The sequence below is a fragment of the Dasypus novemcinctus genome, chromosome 8, assembly GCF_030445035.2.
Source record: "Dasypus novemcinctus isolate mDasNov1 chromosome 8, mDasNov1.1.hap2, whole genome shotgun sequence".
NCBI classification, from domain to species: Eukaryota; Metazoa; Chordata; class Mammalia; order Cingulata; family Dasypodidae; genus Dasypus; species Dasypus novemcinctus.
This window is the reverse complement of record NC_080680.1, coordinates 47,372,910-47,388,909: the sequence shown is the minus strand read 5'-3', so window position 1 is coordinate 47,388,909 and position 16,000 is coordinate 47,372,910. Positions and strand designations below refer to the sequence as shown.

General features: G+C 39.4%; 1 protein-coding gene across 2 annotated transcripts in view; it reads left to right on the top strand.

Annotated features, from left to right (window-relative positions):
* ERMP1 (endoplasmic reticulum metallopeptidase 1) overlaps positions 1-6,770 on the top strand; it is a 91,696-nt gene extending 84,926 nt beyond the window's left edge. For both annotated transcript variants that reach the window (XM_004457385.4, XM_058301827.1), the window contains 2 exons: positions 3,710-3,873; positions 3,995-6,770. In XM_004457385.4, coding sequence (XP_004457442.1) covers positions 3,710-3,873; positions 3,995-4,159 — 329 coding nt within the window. In that variant the 3' untranslated portion in view covers positions 4,160-6,770. The remainder of the gene's footprint in view (positions 1-3,709; positions 3,874-3,994) is intronic.
* The last annotated feature ends 9,230 nt before the right edge of the window (positions 6,771-16,000 follow it).

Below are 16,000 nucleotides of genomic sequence, written 5' to 3'. Positions count from 1 at the left end.
CCTAACCCAAAGATTGGGTAAGGTGTGGCTATCACCCCAACACTCTAGAGGGAGAGGTCTGGAGCCTGGTCAATACCCAAATACTTGCTGAGGAACCAAGAAAATGGCCTTTGGGCAAACATGTGGAAAGGATGGGTCCCCATATGGCCCCAAGGAGAAGAAACCATCTTCTTAAGAATGACTCCCAGACTTTGAAATCAAACAGAGGATTCCCTGCAGGTCTACTGAACTGTAGAGAAACCATGACTCATGTTTCCCTCCCAATTTCTCCTATTGTAATGAAAATGTTTATCCTTTGTCCGTTTGCATATTAGAAATAGATGAATTGTTTTCTAGGTTTCAGAGGTCTATAGCAGACAGGACTTTGCCCCAAGACAAACTGTATTTCTTTAAGTTGATTGTGATATGATTTAGTACTTGCATTTTCACTGGTTTAAGGTTTTTTCAAATACTGTTATGTCTTTTTTTTTTTTTTTAAGATTTATTTATTTATCTTCCCTCCCCCTCTCCTCCCAACCCCAGTTGTCTGTTCTCTGTGTCTATTTGCTGTGTCTTTGTCCGCTTCTGTTGTTGTCAGCAGCACGGGAATCTGTGTTTCTTTTTGTTGCGTCATCTTGTTGTGTCAGTTCTGTGTGTGTGTGGTGCACTCCTGGGCAGCCTGCGGTTTTTTTCTCACAGGGCAGCTCTCCTTATGGGGCTCACTCCTTGCACATGGGGGTCCCCTATGTGGGAGACAACCCTGCATGGCACGGCACTCCTTGCGTGCATCAGCACTGCACATGGGCCAGCTCCACATGGGTCAAGGAGGCCCGGGGTTTGAACCGCGGACCTCCTATGTGGTAGATGGATGCCCTAACCACTGGGCCAAGTCCGCCACCTGTAATGTCTTTTTGGAATTCAAAGGGTGGAATGTAGCAGTTTGATGTGGTTATGAATTCCAAAAATAGATATTGGATTCTGTTTGTAATCTGATCTGTACGTGGGTGTGATTAAGTTATAACTAGGGCTTTGATTGGGTCTTGTCATTTGATAAAAGGCATGGCAAAGGACAGAGATGAGGGTTTCTGATGTTGGAGTTTTGATGTTGGAGTTTGATGCTGAAGCCTTAAACTGGAGCCTTAGGAAGTAAGCTCACAGAGGAAACAGAAGCAAGCCCCAGGAAGAGAGGAACCCTGAACCCAGCGAGAAGCAAGACCCTGGAAGCCTGAATCCTCACAGACATTGGCAGCCATCTTGCTCTAACACGTGAAAATAGACTTTGGTGAGGGAAGTAACTTATGCTTTATGACCTGGTATCTGTAAGCTCCTACCCCAAAGAAATACCCTTTATAAAAACCAGCCAATTTTGGTATTTTGCATCAGCACCCCTTTGGCTGACTAAAACAGGTATTTTTACTGAAGAACTTGAGGGTCTTTTCTTTATTTTTGAAATCTAATAGTTTATTAAGTTTTGTCTTGCTGTTGATCATTCTGGGTTAATTTTCTAAGGTACCCAGTGGGCCATCTCACTGTGTAGATTCAGGTGTCCTTTCATTTCAGTTAAGTTTACTTGGAATTAGTGTTTTAAATATTAGTTGCATTCCATTGTTTTGTTTTTCTTCTTCAGTGATACCAATTAAATGAATGTTATTTCTTTTTTACCTGCCTTACATTTTTGGCCAAGTTCTCACTGGCTTTTTTCACTTCTTGCTCTCTCTCACTTTTATTTTATTTTTCTTCCCCTCCCCATCCTCCACCCTGTTGTTTTTGCTGTGTCCATTTGCTATGTAATCTTCTTTATCTATTTCTCTTTTTGTCTTCTCATCTTTCTCCTCTAGGATTCACCAGGATTTGACCTGTGGGACCTCTGATGTGGAGAGAGGTTCCCTGTCAATTGCAACACCTCAGTTCCTGGTCTCTGCTGTGCTTCATCTTGACTTTCCCCTTCGTCTCTCTTTGTTGTGTCATCTTGCTGCATGCACTGGCTCACTGCGTGGGCACTCAGTTCACCATGCGGGCACTTGCCTCACCACATAGGCCCTTGGCTCTCCACGTGGGCACTGGCTCACCATGTGGGCATGCTTTCTTTTCTTCTTTTTCACCAGGAGACCCCAGGGATTGAACTTGGGTCCTCCCATATGGTAGGCAGGGGCCCTGTCACTTGAGCCACATCCACTTCCCTCACTTTATTTTCACAATATTTTTCTTGCCTTTCTTATGTGCCTGTTATTATAAATTTTCATTTGAGTCTATTCTGACCTGGGCACTTTTAATTTAGTCTTCATTTCTGAGGTAATTTTGTCTTTCTCTTTCATTTCTTTTATGAGTTCAGTCATTCTCTTCATTTGTCTCTATGTTTTACCTACTTCTGTTCTTAGATTTTGAATACCTAATCCATGGTGGACTTTTTTTTTTTTTCTGTTTTTTAAATCCCAAATGCTTGTTTTGATTTCATTGAACTAGTTTTTTGAGTTTTCTTCTGCTTCATGGTTCTTTTTTTCCAGGAGTATTTTTGTCAGTTGAGATGTGTCAGTTATCATTTTCTGACTTTTTTTTTCTTGATAACAACTCTGTATGGAGCTGTTTAACTTTTTCATGTTGATTTTTGTGGTATTAGGTGTTATAAAAGATTCCTAGGCAATGTTTTCCTTTTCTGCTAGTCTATTATAGGCTAGATTCTTTGATGAATATTTTGTTTTGTTTGGGTGGTGGGAATGGGGACAGATTACATGTTTTTTGGTTTGCTTTTGTTTTGCAGAACCAAATTTTTTCCTCTTGTTTCTTTTTATCTTTACCAAATACCAAACAGTACCTCTCCCTTCTTTTTTGACCTTATTTTTCCTTCAGAATCTTTGCCTTTACATAGTACCACTTCAAATGTGTACTTTTAAGTTCCTTATCAGTAAACATCGTTCCAACTGCATACTTCAGGAGTAATTTCAGACTTACAGTGGACTTACTTGGCCTACCTTTCTTTGTTACAAAGTTTTGCAGCTATACGTGTAGATGGGAATATTAGAAATTGTTCCATAAGATTTTTTTTACTTATAGTTATCTTGAAATTTAGGAATCTCTTTCTTCAAGTTAGGCTGAGGGTGTGGCTTTTAATTTTTAGTTTTTCTTGGTGTTCTGTATTGTTTTTGGATGAAATTTTGGGAAACCTAGACGGGGGCAACCGCCATTGTTTTTAGATTCCGAGAGGACCCTGATTATTTTTTTCATATTGGTAAATTGTGAGGACTAAAAGGGAAAAACTAGTGAAAAAAATACTTAAGAAGGTAAATATCAACTCTAAAAAATGCAACCCCAGTCATTCTTTCAGTACTTGTATAGATAGCACTTGGCAGTTTCCCAAAGCACTTTAAGAAATATGCTTTTCCTAATATAATTCTCTCAAAAAAAATCTTATTTCACAAATGAAGAAAATGTGACTCAGAGATTAAATAAATTGGTAATTTCTTGTAGCCATTAAATAACAAGGCCAAGACTTAAACACAGTTTTTCTCTTTGTAAATTCTGTGCCTTTTCTGCTCTTCCTCATTATTTGCCCTTCTTGATGCACACAGAATATCCAAACTGGCAGAGCTTGATTTGATTTTGTAGTGAGATCTTTAAAGAGATACATGAAATAAACCTTCAAAACTAGTTTTAGGTGGTAGGCTAACTGCTTTTCTTCTTGATATTTTCTTTAAAATTAATTTAGCTTTTCTTTCTTCATCTTATTATGCAGGACCAAGTCATATGTCATTCTATGTCCGAACCCACAAAGGGACATCGCTTTCACAGTGGTCTCTTGGCAGTGGCACCCCGGTCACAAGTAAAGGAGGAGACTACTTTGTGTTTTACTCCCATGGACTCCAGGCTTCTGCATGGCAGTTCTGGATAGAACTACAGGTGGGAATTTCTCAGTATTGCTTGTGTCCTTGATTAGGTTTCCAGGTGGTTTTTAGCAAGAGCCTTTGGTTCAGCGTTCAGGCATCAGGGAATTTAAGAACTAACTAATTTTTTCTGCTAGGTCTCAGAAGAAAATCCTGAAGGAATTGTCACTGTGGCTATAGCTGCCCACTATTTCTTTGGAAAAGACAAGAGATCCTCCCAGCTGGATGCTCTGAAGGAGAAGTTCCCAGATTGGACATTTCCCTCCGCCTGGGTGTGCACCTATAATCTCTTTGTGTTTTAATCTTATGGATAAGTTCTAAGTACATGCCTAGTGGAGTGCTACATGTGACATGGTTTCTCCATGTGTTATGTGGCTGTTTGTGACGTAAGTCAATGAATTTTAATGAGCATGTATTCAAAGAGCTTTATGGGTTAAAACTCTTTAGGGCCAAGCACTGTAAGGGTTATGCTGTGGGGCCATGATGCATGGTTTTTTGACACTTGAAAATGCTGGTATTTTGGCACTTAAGCACATGTGGGTATTGCCACTACATATGTATGTAATTTTATACGACCTTATGGACAAAGGCCAACAAGCCACTTTAATAATTGTCTCCTCAGGATCATGAAAGATGTAGAAGGTATTCTTACACACATTGTTAGTAAGAAAATTTTCATTTCCAATTTAAGTCCAAGATCATTTGTTGTGTCAGTTGTACATAAAATATTTTTCACCAGGGTAGTGATTCCCCTGACACCTAACTCTGCAGTTCAATGGAAAGTGACAGCAATTAGGACTGGGTAAGAACCATTGGGCCTTGGAGGCCTCAGCAACACTAAAAGCTGTGCCTCGTCAGGCAGCCTCTAGAGTGCGCTGATGTCTCTGTATTGACACCCTGGACCCTGTGATATCACCCCCGGGGCCAAACAGTGACTCACTGTGCTTCCGACAAGTGTTTTCCTCTGAAACATTATTGTTGCCCCTCTTTATCTTACCAATTTGAGAAGTGGGTTATTGTCTAGTTACATTTTCCTCTGGGTTTCCACAGGCTCTTTATGTTCAGAATATTTGTTGTGCCAGGAGTAGATTTGAAAAGGTAGTACCAGTGCACAACCTTAAATTCCTTTCTCAGAGAACTGAGCTGCCACCATGGTGGCTCTTCTGGGGTAGGAGGAGAATGGGGAGTGAGGTATTTTATAGACAGACTGGGTATTTTATAAATATTTATTCTCTTTTTTTTTGTAGGAGTCTTCTGTTACCCAAGGTTAATCCTTTAGGACATAAATTTATTGATGTACCTCATCCTTATTTTTGTCTTTTTTCTGGCCAATTGAATAGATTAATTACTTGTGGGGCTGGTTTTCCTGAGACTTGAAGAAGTCACTTGTTGGAATGAAACCATTGTACCTAAGCTGTTGGTGGTGTTGAGACTCTCCCATGACTCCTTGGCTCTGGCATGAAGGGGTTTGGTGAGATCAGTGGTAAATTCTTCTAAGTTTTTTTTTTTTTTCCATTTAAAAAATGTAAAAAGTTGGACACATTTTGAGTTTAGTAAGCATAAATTAAAAAAAGAAATTTTTAAGCCATATTTTAAAAAGTGATTTAGACTTCTCTTGGGTGATAGAATGAGAAGAATCCTCCCTGGAAAAGTAGCACTTAGGTCAGCCAGAACAGCGAGAACATGGAAAGTGTGTGTTGCAGAAGAAACTTTTCTTAAGCTACTTGTACAGTATGTCCAATGTGCTTTATTAACATGCTCCTTATACTGCCTGCCTAATTTGTGACTCTGTAAAAACTGGATCAAAGGGAGACAGCAGGGCTTTAGCCAGTACTGAATTGTTGGCTATAACATGCATTGACTAGTTGCTCACTGGAGCCATTGCTCTCCCTGGACTTCTTAGAAACTGATTATTACCAATTTCAAATGCCTCAAGTGTCTGGATCCTACCAGACTTATCAGTTAGGCCAGGAGATTTTTGAATTTGTCATGTCTTATATAGTTTACAATGCTTGTGGGGTGTGTAGAATCACAGTTGTGGAGGAAAAAGTGAGAGTAATATCTCAATGAATTTCAAAATATGGACATATTTCCTATTTCTATGGTTAATCTGAAATAGATTACTAGAAATTATTTTTAGAAAAAAGCAAAATCTCAAGTGTTGAGGACATTGTATCGAAAACATTATTTGCTGTGATTTTTGCCTTTGGTAAGGTCTTTTCAGTAATAATCATGGTTTTCCTTTTGCCTTTGTGATATTTTCTTATGCAAACTATTCTCTTGTTTTGGTTTTCTTTAGCATTATGGAGCTTTTATATTGTGGAAGTTCATTAACAAGATGCCCACTAGGTTCAGGGCATGCTTAATAATTTGGGAGGCTGTTTTAATGCCCAAGGTCAAGTAATCAAACACAGTTTTCATGGCTCTATTAATAAGCACACTGTTCTATCAGATCAGCAACCTCAAAGTAAATGAAGTAGATAGATGTTTTTTTTTTAAGGATATCTGATTATTAGAATAACTCATTCTGAAAGGATCTCTTCAAGCTATAACAACTCATTAATGAATGCATTATTTTCTAAGAATTTGACTGTAAGTAGCACAGTATTACATTCTTTCAGACAAGGGAGAAGAATTGTGATTTCAAAGTAATTCTTTGTTAAAATTTACTGTACTAAGAATGATTGTTGTATGAAGCATTTTGGTTCCCAAAAATTAGCAGATATAAATAAAGCATGATAAGATTCCATCAGATGCTGCCACTGAGAGGGTCACAAGCTAGCCTGCTGACTCAGGAAGACTTAGCTTTAGGAAGAATGATTATGTCTGTCCATTTCTTTTCACTGGTTTATTGACTTGTTGAAGATTAACTGTTGCCTTACAATGTTACTGAAATAAACTTTTAACATACTGGTTGGTATTTTTTAACAGATTCATTGCTCACATTGCCCTGTAGGGCCATCTTTATTGCCGGGTTTATATCAGATCCACAGAGCTTTTTAAAGCCTGCCCTCACCCCCCAAAATTGCTACTTAAAAGACCTCATTGGTTCATGTAGGTATAATTTATTATTTTAATGTGTGCTACAAGAATTCAACATGGAAATGTTAATTTACTTCATTGACCTATTATTTGGTAAATATTGAGCTTCAGCATAATTAGAAATTTTAAATTATCTCCATTAACAGAGAAAATCACTAAAAGGCTAATAAAGAAGGATGTTGTTTTATTGGTGGTAGTGGGTAATACAAGGGAGGCTTAACATCCAAAAATCAAACTTGTAATACACCTTATCAGTAGAATAAAAGACAGTAACTACATCCATGATCATCTCAATAGAGGCAGAGGGTTTTTAGCAAAATCCTTTCATGATAAAATATCTTAACAAACTAAGAGTGCAAGAGAAATTCCTCGTCCTGACAAAGTGCATGTGTGAAAAACACACAGTTAATATCATACTTAATGGTGAAAGACTGGATGTTCTTCCCACTGAGATCAGCTCTCACTCCTACTGTTCACTACTGGAGTTGTATCCAGGGCAATTAGGCAAGAAAAAGAAAAGATATCCAGATTGGAAGGGAAGAATTAAAATGATCTCTAGTAGCAGATGATGTGCCCTTCCTTGTATATAGAAAAATCGTAAGAAATCAGCAAAGAACTATTGTAGCTAATATTGAATTTGGCAGTGTTGCAGGATACAATATCAGTATGCAAAAGCCAATTTTATTTTTATGTATAAGCAATGATTTATTTGAAAATGAAATTAAAATTCCATTTATAATAACATCAAAAAGAATAAAATTCTTAGGAATAAATTCAGTAAAGAAGTGGAAGACTTGTTTGCTGAAAACTATAAACTGTTGAAAAAGTAAAGACCTAAATTAACGCAAAGATATCTGTGTCTGTGAGTTGGATGACCAAATGTTGTTAAGGTGGTAATATTCCTCTTATTGATATACAAATTCAAGGTAATCCCTACCAAAATCTCAGCTGCTTCCCCTCCTTCCCACCCCACATGTGCTAAAATTCACATGTGAGTGCGAGGGACCCAGAATAGCCAAAACAATCTTGAAAAACAAAATTACAGGACTTTCACTTTTCAAAACTTACTACAAAGCAATAGTAATCAAGACCATGTCATACTGGCATAATGTAGACATAAAGAAATAGAATATAACAGAGAGTCCAGAAATAAAACCCATACATCTATAATGAATTGATTTTTGACAGGTGTGTCAAGACAATTCAATGGGTAAAAGAATAGTCTTTTCAACGAATGGTGATGGGACAACCGGATCTACATGCAAAAGAGTGCAGTTGGACACCTACCTCACACCATATACAAAAATTAGGGAAGCAGATTTGGCCCAATGGATAGGGCGTCCGCCTACCACATGGGAGGTCCAAGGTTCAAACCCAGGCCTCCTGACCCGTGTGATGAACTGTCCCATGTGCAGTGCTGATGCACACAAGGAGTGCCATGCCACGCAGAGGTGTCCCCTGCATAGGGCTGCCCCACGTGTAAGGAGTGTGCCCCATAGAGAGCTGCCTAGCACAAAAAAAGCTCAGCCTGCCCAGGAGTGGCGCTTCACAAATGGAGAGCTGACACAGCAAGATGACGCAACAAAAAGACAGATTCTGAATGCCGCTGACAAGAATACAAGCGGGTACAGAAGAACACACAGTGAATGGACACAGAGAACAGACAACTGGGGGGAGGCGCAGGGAAGGGGAGAGAAAAAAAAGGGGAAATTAACTCTAAATGGATCGAAGACCTGAATGTAAGAGCTAAAACTAATACTCTTAGGAGAAAATATAGCTGTAAATCTTCATGACCTTGGATTTAGCAATAGTTTCTTACTTATGATAACCAATAGCTGCATGTTCTTCTTTGTCCGCTTCTGTTGTCAGTGGCATGGGAATCTGTCTCTCTTTTTTTTTTAAAGATTTATTTATTTATTTACCCCCACCCCCACCCCACTCCGGTTGTCTGTTCTCTGTGTCTATTTGCTGCGTCTTCTCAGGAATCTGTTTCTTTCTGTTGCGTTATCTTGTTGTGTCAGCTCTCCGTGTGTGCGGTGCCATTCTTGGGCAGGCTGCACTTTCTTTTGTGCTGGGCGGCTCTCCTTGTGGGGCGCACTCCTTGCACATGGGGCTCCCCTACGTGGGGACACCCCTGCGTGGCACGGCACTCCTTGCATGCATCAGCACTGCCCATGGGCCAGCTGCACACGGGTCAAGGAGGCCATGGATTTGAACCGCTGACCTCCCATGTGGTAGATGGACGCCCTAACCACTGGGTCAAGTCCACTTCCCTCATCAAAATTAAAAACTTTTGTGCTTCAAGAGACACTGTCAGGAACATGAAAGGACAAGCCTACAGTAAGAAAATGTTTGCAGATCATGTATCTGATAAGGGTCTAGTATCAAGAATATATAATGAACTCTTTCTTACAACTCAACATTAAAAAGACAGTACAGTTGAGAAATGGGCTAAGAATCTGAATAGACAATTCTCCAGAGAAAATATGCAAATAACCATTAAGCATATAAAATGATGCATGGTAATGTTAGCCATTGGGGAAAACAAGAAACAGAAACAGCGCTGTACAACCACTTGGGTGACTACAATCAAGAAGACAATATCAAGTGTTAATGAGGATGTGAAGAAATTGGAAGTTTCATACATTGCTGGTGTGGCTGTAAAAATGGTGCAGCTCTTTATTACATGGTTTAGCATTTCCTCACAAAATCAGAATTACCAGATGATCCCACAGTTCCACTCCTAGAAAGAATTGAAAATGAATGTGCACAGCAGCGTTATTCATAATAGTCCAAAAGTGGAAACATCCTACATATCTATCAACTGATAAGTGGATAGACAAAATGTGGTATAGCTATATTCAGGCATAAAAAGAAATACTGATATGTGCTACAATACGGATGACCCTTAAAACATTGTGCTAAGTTGAAGAAGCCTGACATAAAATGTCATATATATTGCATAATTGCAATTTACATGAAATGTCCTGAATAGGCAAACCATAGAGACAAAGATTAGTGGTTGCCAGTGGCTGGGGTGCAGAGGGGAGGAGAAAAAGGGGAAATGGGGAGTGACTGGTAATGACTACATGGTTTCTTTCTGGAAGGTGAAAACGTTCTGGAATTTGGCAGATGGCTGCACAACCTTGTGATTATATAAGCCATTGAAATGTGTACGGTTTAAAAGTATATTTTGTGGTATATGAATTGTATTGCTTAATATATTCTTATTTGGAACAGGCTTTCTATTTTTGCCTAACTTCAAGAAGAGCATTAAAAGGAAAAAGTATTTGAAGCAACTGTGATAGTTGTCTAATGATCATGAGCTAGGGAAACACCACTGGTTTGTCTGGGATGCTCAGGCCCACCACTCTCTAGGATTTGTCCCACGCCCCCCTCCCATTCCATCAACATATCTGTAGTGTAAGTACCTAAATTTTGGAAATATGACCCTGCCTGCTGGCCACAGTTGCTTATACTGGGGTTGGGCACAGACATAAGCTGGCTCAATCAAATCGTTTGCTAGGAATTCTGGAATTGGAGCCAGGGAAAAGAGCCAGTCTCTGTTCTAATAGTAAAACCTGGGAGCTGTTGATAGCCAGGATTTCCACTTTGTGGAACCAAGACACAGAGGAAGCCAATCTGCAGAGAGGAAAGAGAAGAATTAAGCATAGCACAAATGCCCAGTTGTTGGAATTCCTGATCCCAGCCATTCCTGAAACCCGTAATCCTTACCCTTGGTTCTATGAAATATCCTCGGGTTAGACACGTTTTTTTGTGTGTAAATTTGAATTGGTTTCTGCCAAATACAATTAAAAGAGCCTTAAATAATACATTCAGTTTAAAAAATTGGCATAAGCTAGCCACTGAATCTTAGGTGTAAGAGCAGCAGACCTAACTAGACACTGTCCCATCATAAGCAGATTTTTGTACAATCTTAACTGTGTTCAAGAGAAAGAAGCTTGCCTAGTGGGTATTGGAGGCCCTGATGGGTACCAGATCCTTCAGAATAGTGTTTCTCAACTGAGGGCAATTTTGCCTCCACCGCCCCGCCAGGGGACATTTGGCAATTTTTAGAGACATTTCTAATGATCATAACCGGGGCTGGGTGCTGTTGGCATCTAGTGGGTAGTGGCCAGGGGTGCTGCTTCAACATCCTGCAATACCCAGGACAGCCCTCCACAACAGAAAATTGTCTGATCCAAAGTGTCAATAGTACCAACATTAAGAAACCCAGCTTTAGAGACAAGTGTAAAAATGTTTGGGGGAGACTTAAGAACCCAAAGCAAAAATTGAGTTAGAGAAAACAAAACCAATGCTTTTTTTTTTACATTAAAAAAAATTTTTATTGAAGTGTAGCATTCATACATAAACTTACATAAACAATAAGTGTATAGTAATAGTTGTGAACTTACAAAACAAACATATCATACAGGACTCTCATCTCACCCTACCACCAATACCTTGTATTGTTGGTAAACATTTTTTAACTAATGATTAAAGAACATCGTCAAAATATTACTACTAACCAAAGTATTTTTCCCCAACCCACTCTATTATCTTTATATCATTTATATATGAACATACTTAATAAGTACATAGTAAAAAGTTGTGAACTTACAAAGCAAACATGCATAACATCATTCAGGGGACCCATATATCAGCCCTCCACCAACACCTTGCATTGTCGTGAGACATTTGTTACAAATTATGAAAGAATATTGTCAAAATCTTACTACTAACTATAGTCCATATCTTACATTTGGTGTATTTTTCTCCCAACCCACCCTATTATTATTTTTTAAATATATTTTTATGACAGAAGTTGTAAACTTACAATCATGCACATGTGCAGAATTCCCAAACACCACCTCTGTATCAACACACGGGTGCTTTTTTTCAGAGATTTCTTGCCTTTTTTAGGGGTTATCTCCAGAGACCTTCAAAAATCCTCAGATTGCAACAAAATGGATACATTTGTATATACCTCTAGGTTCTGAATGGTATTTCTATTATTAATGAGTATGTTTTCATATTCTAAGATTACATACCATTTCAGCAGGACTGTATGCAGTGTGTAGGTTGTAAAAAAGGCACTGAGTCAAGGGAGTGAGCTAAGGGCTGATCCTTAGCCTAGGCTACTCTTGCTCTGGTGCAGGGCTCCATCTGCCTAGATAGGTTGCCTTTTTCTGATTCTCACAAAGGGACTGTGTAGGATAGCATTTCTGCTTTTACTTGAGATGATGGGCAATATTTGCACTTACTGGCACAATCGCTGAACTGTCCCAACCTGCCCTGTTTTTCTCAATATAGAATATATAATGCCTTACTACATAGATGAGAGCCAACATTGAGTTAAAATGTTCCATTATTTATCCCAAGTGACTGTTTTTCTGGCTAATAATTACCTTTCTGCTTTCATCTCCCACACTAGTTGAACACTTGTTTAATGTTGCTTTATTCACTAGTAAATGGATGTTTTTATCCCTGTGTTGATGTGGATTTCCTTCTGTATGGTGAATGAGTAGATAAATAGGCTGCTCTGAAATGTCAGTGCTGGAAAGTGCTAAACCTGCTCACTAATCCAAATGTTTTCTGAACAACAGCCTCATGGGAGTCCATTTGTGCTCAATTACTGATCACATTACATGTCAGTATCCTTTGGAGGGTTCTCAATAATTTTGGAAACCAAGATAGTTAAATTTACAAATGCTGGAATAATAAAACCTATACTCATAGGGCACTCTTTAAAGTTTATTACTATTTCCATTCATATTATCTTGTGCTTAAGGAGCAGTTCTGTGTAGTGCTTCAGCAGAGCAGCAGATAGCATCCTTATTTTCATAGGCTAGCAAATGGGCTCAAAGAGGCCCAAGTCCAGCTGGTTGTTGGTAGAAACCTAAGTTTCTACCAAGGTGCCTATGCCAAATCTAGTTCTTTCATCACACCATCCTACATCATTATTAAATATAAAATATTTTAGTACTACTTCCATTTGAGATTTCTCTGTAATGCAGCATTAAAGTTTTTTTGCAGTAACATGTATGCAACTCATAATTTCCCATTCACTCACTTTCGAGTGTACTATTCAGTGATATTACATTCACAATATTGTGCTCCTTTCACCAACATCCATTACCCAAACCCTTTATCACCTCTAACAGAAGCTCTGTACCCATTAAACAATAATTTCTCTTTCCTCTTACGCCCCTGTCCCTGGTAACCTGTAGTCTACAATGTGTCTCTGAATTTGCTGATTGTAGGTATTTCATATAAGTAAAATCATACAGTGTTAGTCCTTTTGTGTTTGGTCTGTTTCTTTCAACATAATGTCTTCATGGTTCATCCATGTTGTAGCATGCATCAGAACTTCATTCCTTTTTATGGCTGCGTAATATCCCACTGTGTATATATTCCACTTTTCATTTATCCATTCATCTGTTGATGGACACTTGAGTTGCTTCTATCTTTTGGATTTTGTGAATAATGCTGCTGTGAACATTGATGTGTAGATATCTGAGTCCCTGCTTCTTAGTTTGGGTATATGCCAAGAAGTGAGATTGTTGGGTCATATGGTAATTCTTTGTTCAACTTTTTAAGGAATTGCCAAAATGATTCCCATAGTGGCTGCATCATTTTACAATTCCACTAATAGTGTGTAAGGGTTCCAATTTCTCTGGATCCTTGCCAACATTTAAAAAAAACAATCCTCGTAGGTGTGAAGTGATAATCCACTGTGGTTTGATATGCATTTTTCTGATTGCCAGTGATGCTGAACAACTTTTCATATGCTTATTTGGCCATTTATCTTCAGAGGGATGTCCTTTGCCCAGTTTTAAATTGGGTTATTTGTATATTGTTGAGTTGCAGCAGTTGTTTATATATTCTATTTTTTTAGAGATTTATTTTTCCTCCCTCCCGCCCCCCATCGTCTGCTCTCTTGTGTCCATTCACTGTGTGTTCTTCTGTGTCCACTTGCATTCGTGGCGGAACTGGGAATCTTTGTCTGTCTTTGTTGTGTCATCTTGCTGCATCAGCTCTCCGTGTGTGCAGCACCACTCCTGGGCAGCTGCACTTTTTTTGCGAGTGGCAGCTCTCCTTGCAAGGTGCACTCCTTGCACATGGGGCTCCTCTATGCTGGAGGCACCCCTGTGTGACATGGCACTCCTTGCGTGCAGCAGCACTGCACATGGGCCAGCTCACCACACAGGCCAGGAGGCCTGGGTTTGAACCCTGGACCTCTTACATGGTAGGCGGACATTCTATCATTTGAGCTACATCTGCTTCCTTATATATTCTAGATATTAAACCCTGTGATGGTTCGAAGCAGTTTGTACCCCAGAAAAGTACGTTGTTAAAGTTAATCCATTCCTGTGGGTGTGGACCCATTGTATGTAGGATCTTCAGATGTGACACATCTCATTCAGTGTGAGTCTTCTTACCGGAGTCCTTCATAAAAATGAAATTCAGACAAAGACAAAGCTACAGAAGCAAGAAGCTGAAAGCCGCAAAACCTGGAGAAGGGAAGAGATCATCAGACACCACTTTGTGTGTTGCTGTGTGACAGAGGAGTCCAGGATCGCAGGCAGCTGGTCTTTGAGAACAAAGCATCATCATTTTAATTCCTTGATTTGGACTTTTTCATGGCTGCAAAATTGTGAGTTTATAAGCTAATAAATTGCCATAGTTAAAGCCAACCCATTTTATGGTATCTCCTTTCAGCAGCTCAGCAAAAACAGATTTTGGTACCAGAAGAGTCTGTGCTTCCATTGCAAATACCGAAAATGTGGAAATGGCTATGGAATTGGGTAATGAATAAAGGGGAAGAACTGTGAGGTGCTTGATAGAAAAGGCCTATATTGCTTTGGAGAGACTGTTGGCAGAAATATGGATGCTAATGTTATTTCTGATGAGGCCTTAGAAATGATGAGTGTGTCCTAAGAAAGGCTATCCTTATTTTAAAGTGGCAAAGATCTTAGCAAAATGAGTCCTGATGTCAGACAGAAGGCAGAATTTGCAGTTGACAAGCTTGGATATTTAGCTAAAGAGAGTTCCAAACTAAATGTGGGAAGTGCTGCCTGGTTTCTCCTTGCTTGCAACTTATAGTAAAATGTGAAAAGGAAATGTGAAAGGAAAGATATAAAGTGAGAACCTCTAAGTACCAAGAAACCAGAAATTGATGGTTTGGAAAATTCTGAGCTTCCGGAAAATGAGACCACAGAAAATAGTGCTCTATGTGAGAGTTTAAATGAGCATAGAACTAGTCAGCCATTTCAGTACAATTCAGGATTGGAAATACAGTTATCCAGGAAGGATTTCTGATGGTTGTACTACATATAAAACTGACAGCTTTTTTGCATAATTTGTATGACTAGAACGACTGCTGATAAGGAAAGGAAATCAAGAAAATGATAGGGGGAAGCAGACTTGGCCCAGTGATTAGGACGTCCATCTACCAAATGGGAGGTCTGCCTTCAAACCCTGGGCCTCCTTGACCCGTGTGGAGCTGGCCCATGTGCAGTGCTGATGTGCGCAAGGAGTGCCCTGCCACGTCCCCCGTGTAGGGGAGCCCCATGCTCAAGGAGTGCTCCCTGTAAGGAGAGCCACCCAGCGTGAAAGAAAGTGCAGCCTGCCCAGGAATGGCGCCGCACACACGGAGAGCTGACACAACAAGATGACGCAACAAAAAGAGACACAGATTCCCGTGCCACTGACAACAACAGAAGCAGACAAAGAAGAACATGCAGCAAATAGACACAGAACAGACAACTGGGGTGGGGGTGGGGGGAAGGGGAGAGAAATTAAATAAATCTTTTAAAAAAATGATAGATGAATGCAAAGAATATCAAGAGAGATGGAAGTTATGAAAAGGAACTAAAGAACTGAAGACCACAGTAGCAGAGATTTGTGTATACTACTGAAGTTAACTTGGTGTCAAAGCAAATAAATAAATCTTAAAAAAAAAAGAACCACTGCTAACCAGGAATAAAAGGGACAGAGAGGAGAAAAACTGAAGGAAAAATCACTTTATGGCAGAATCGTGGAAGCTGAGGTCTGAACCGAAGAGAGTGGGCCCAAGCCTGTGTGTGGACAGGGTGAGT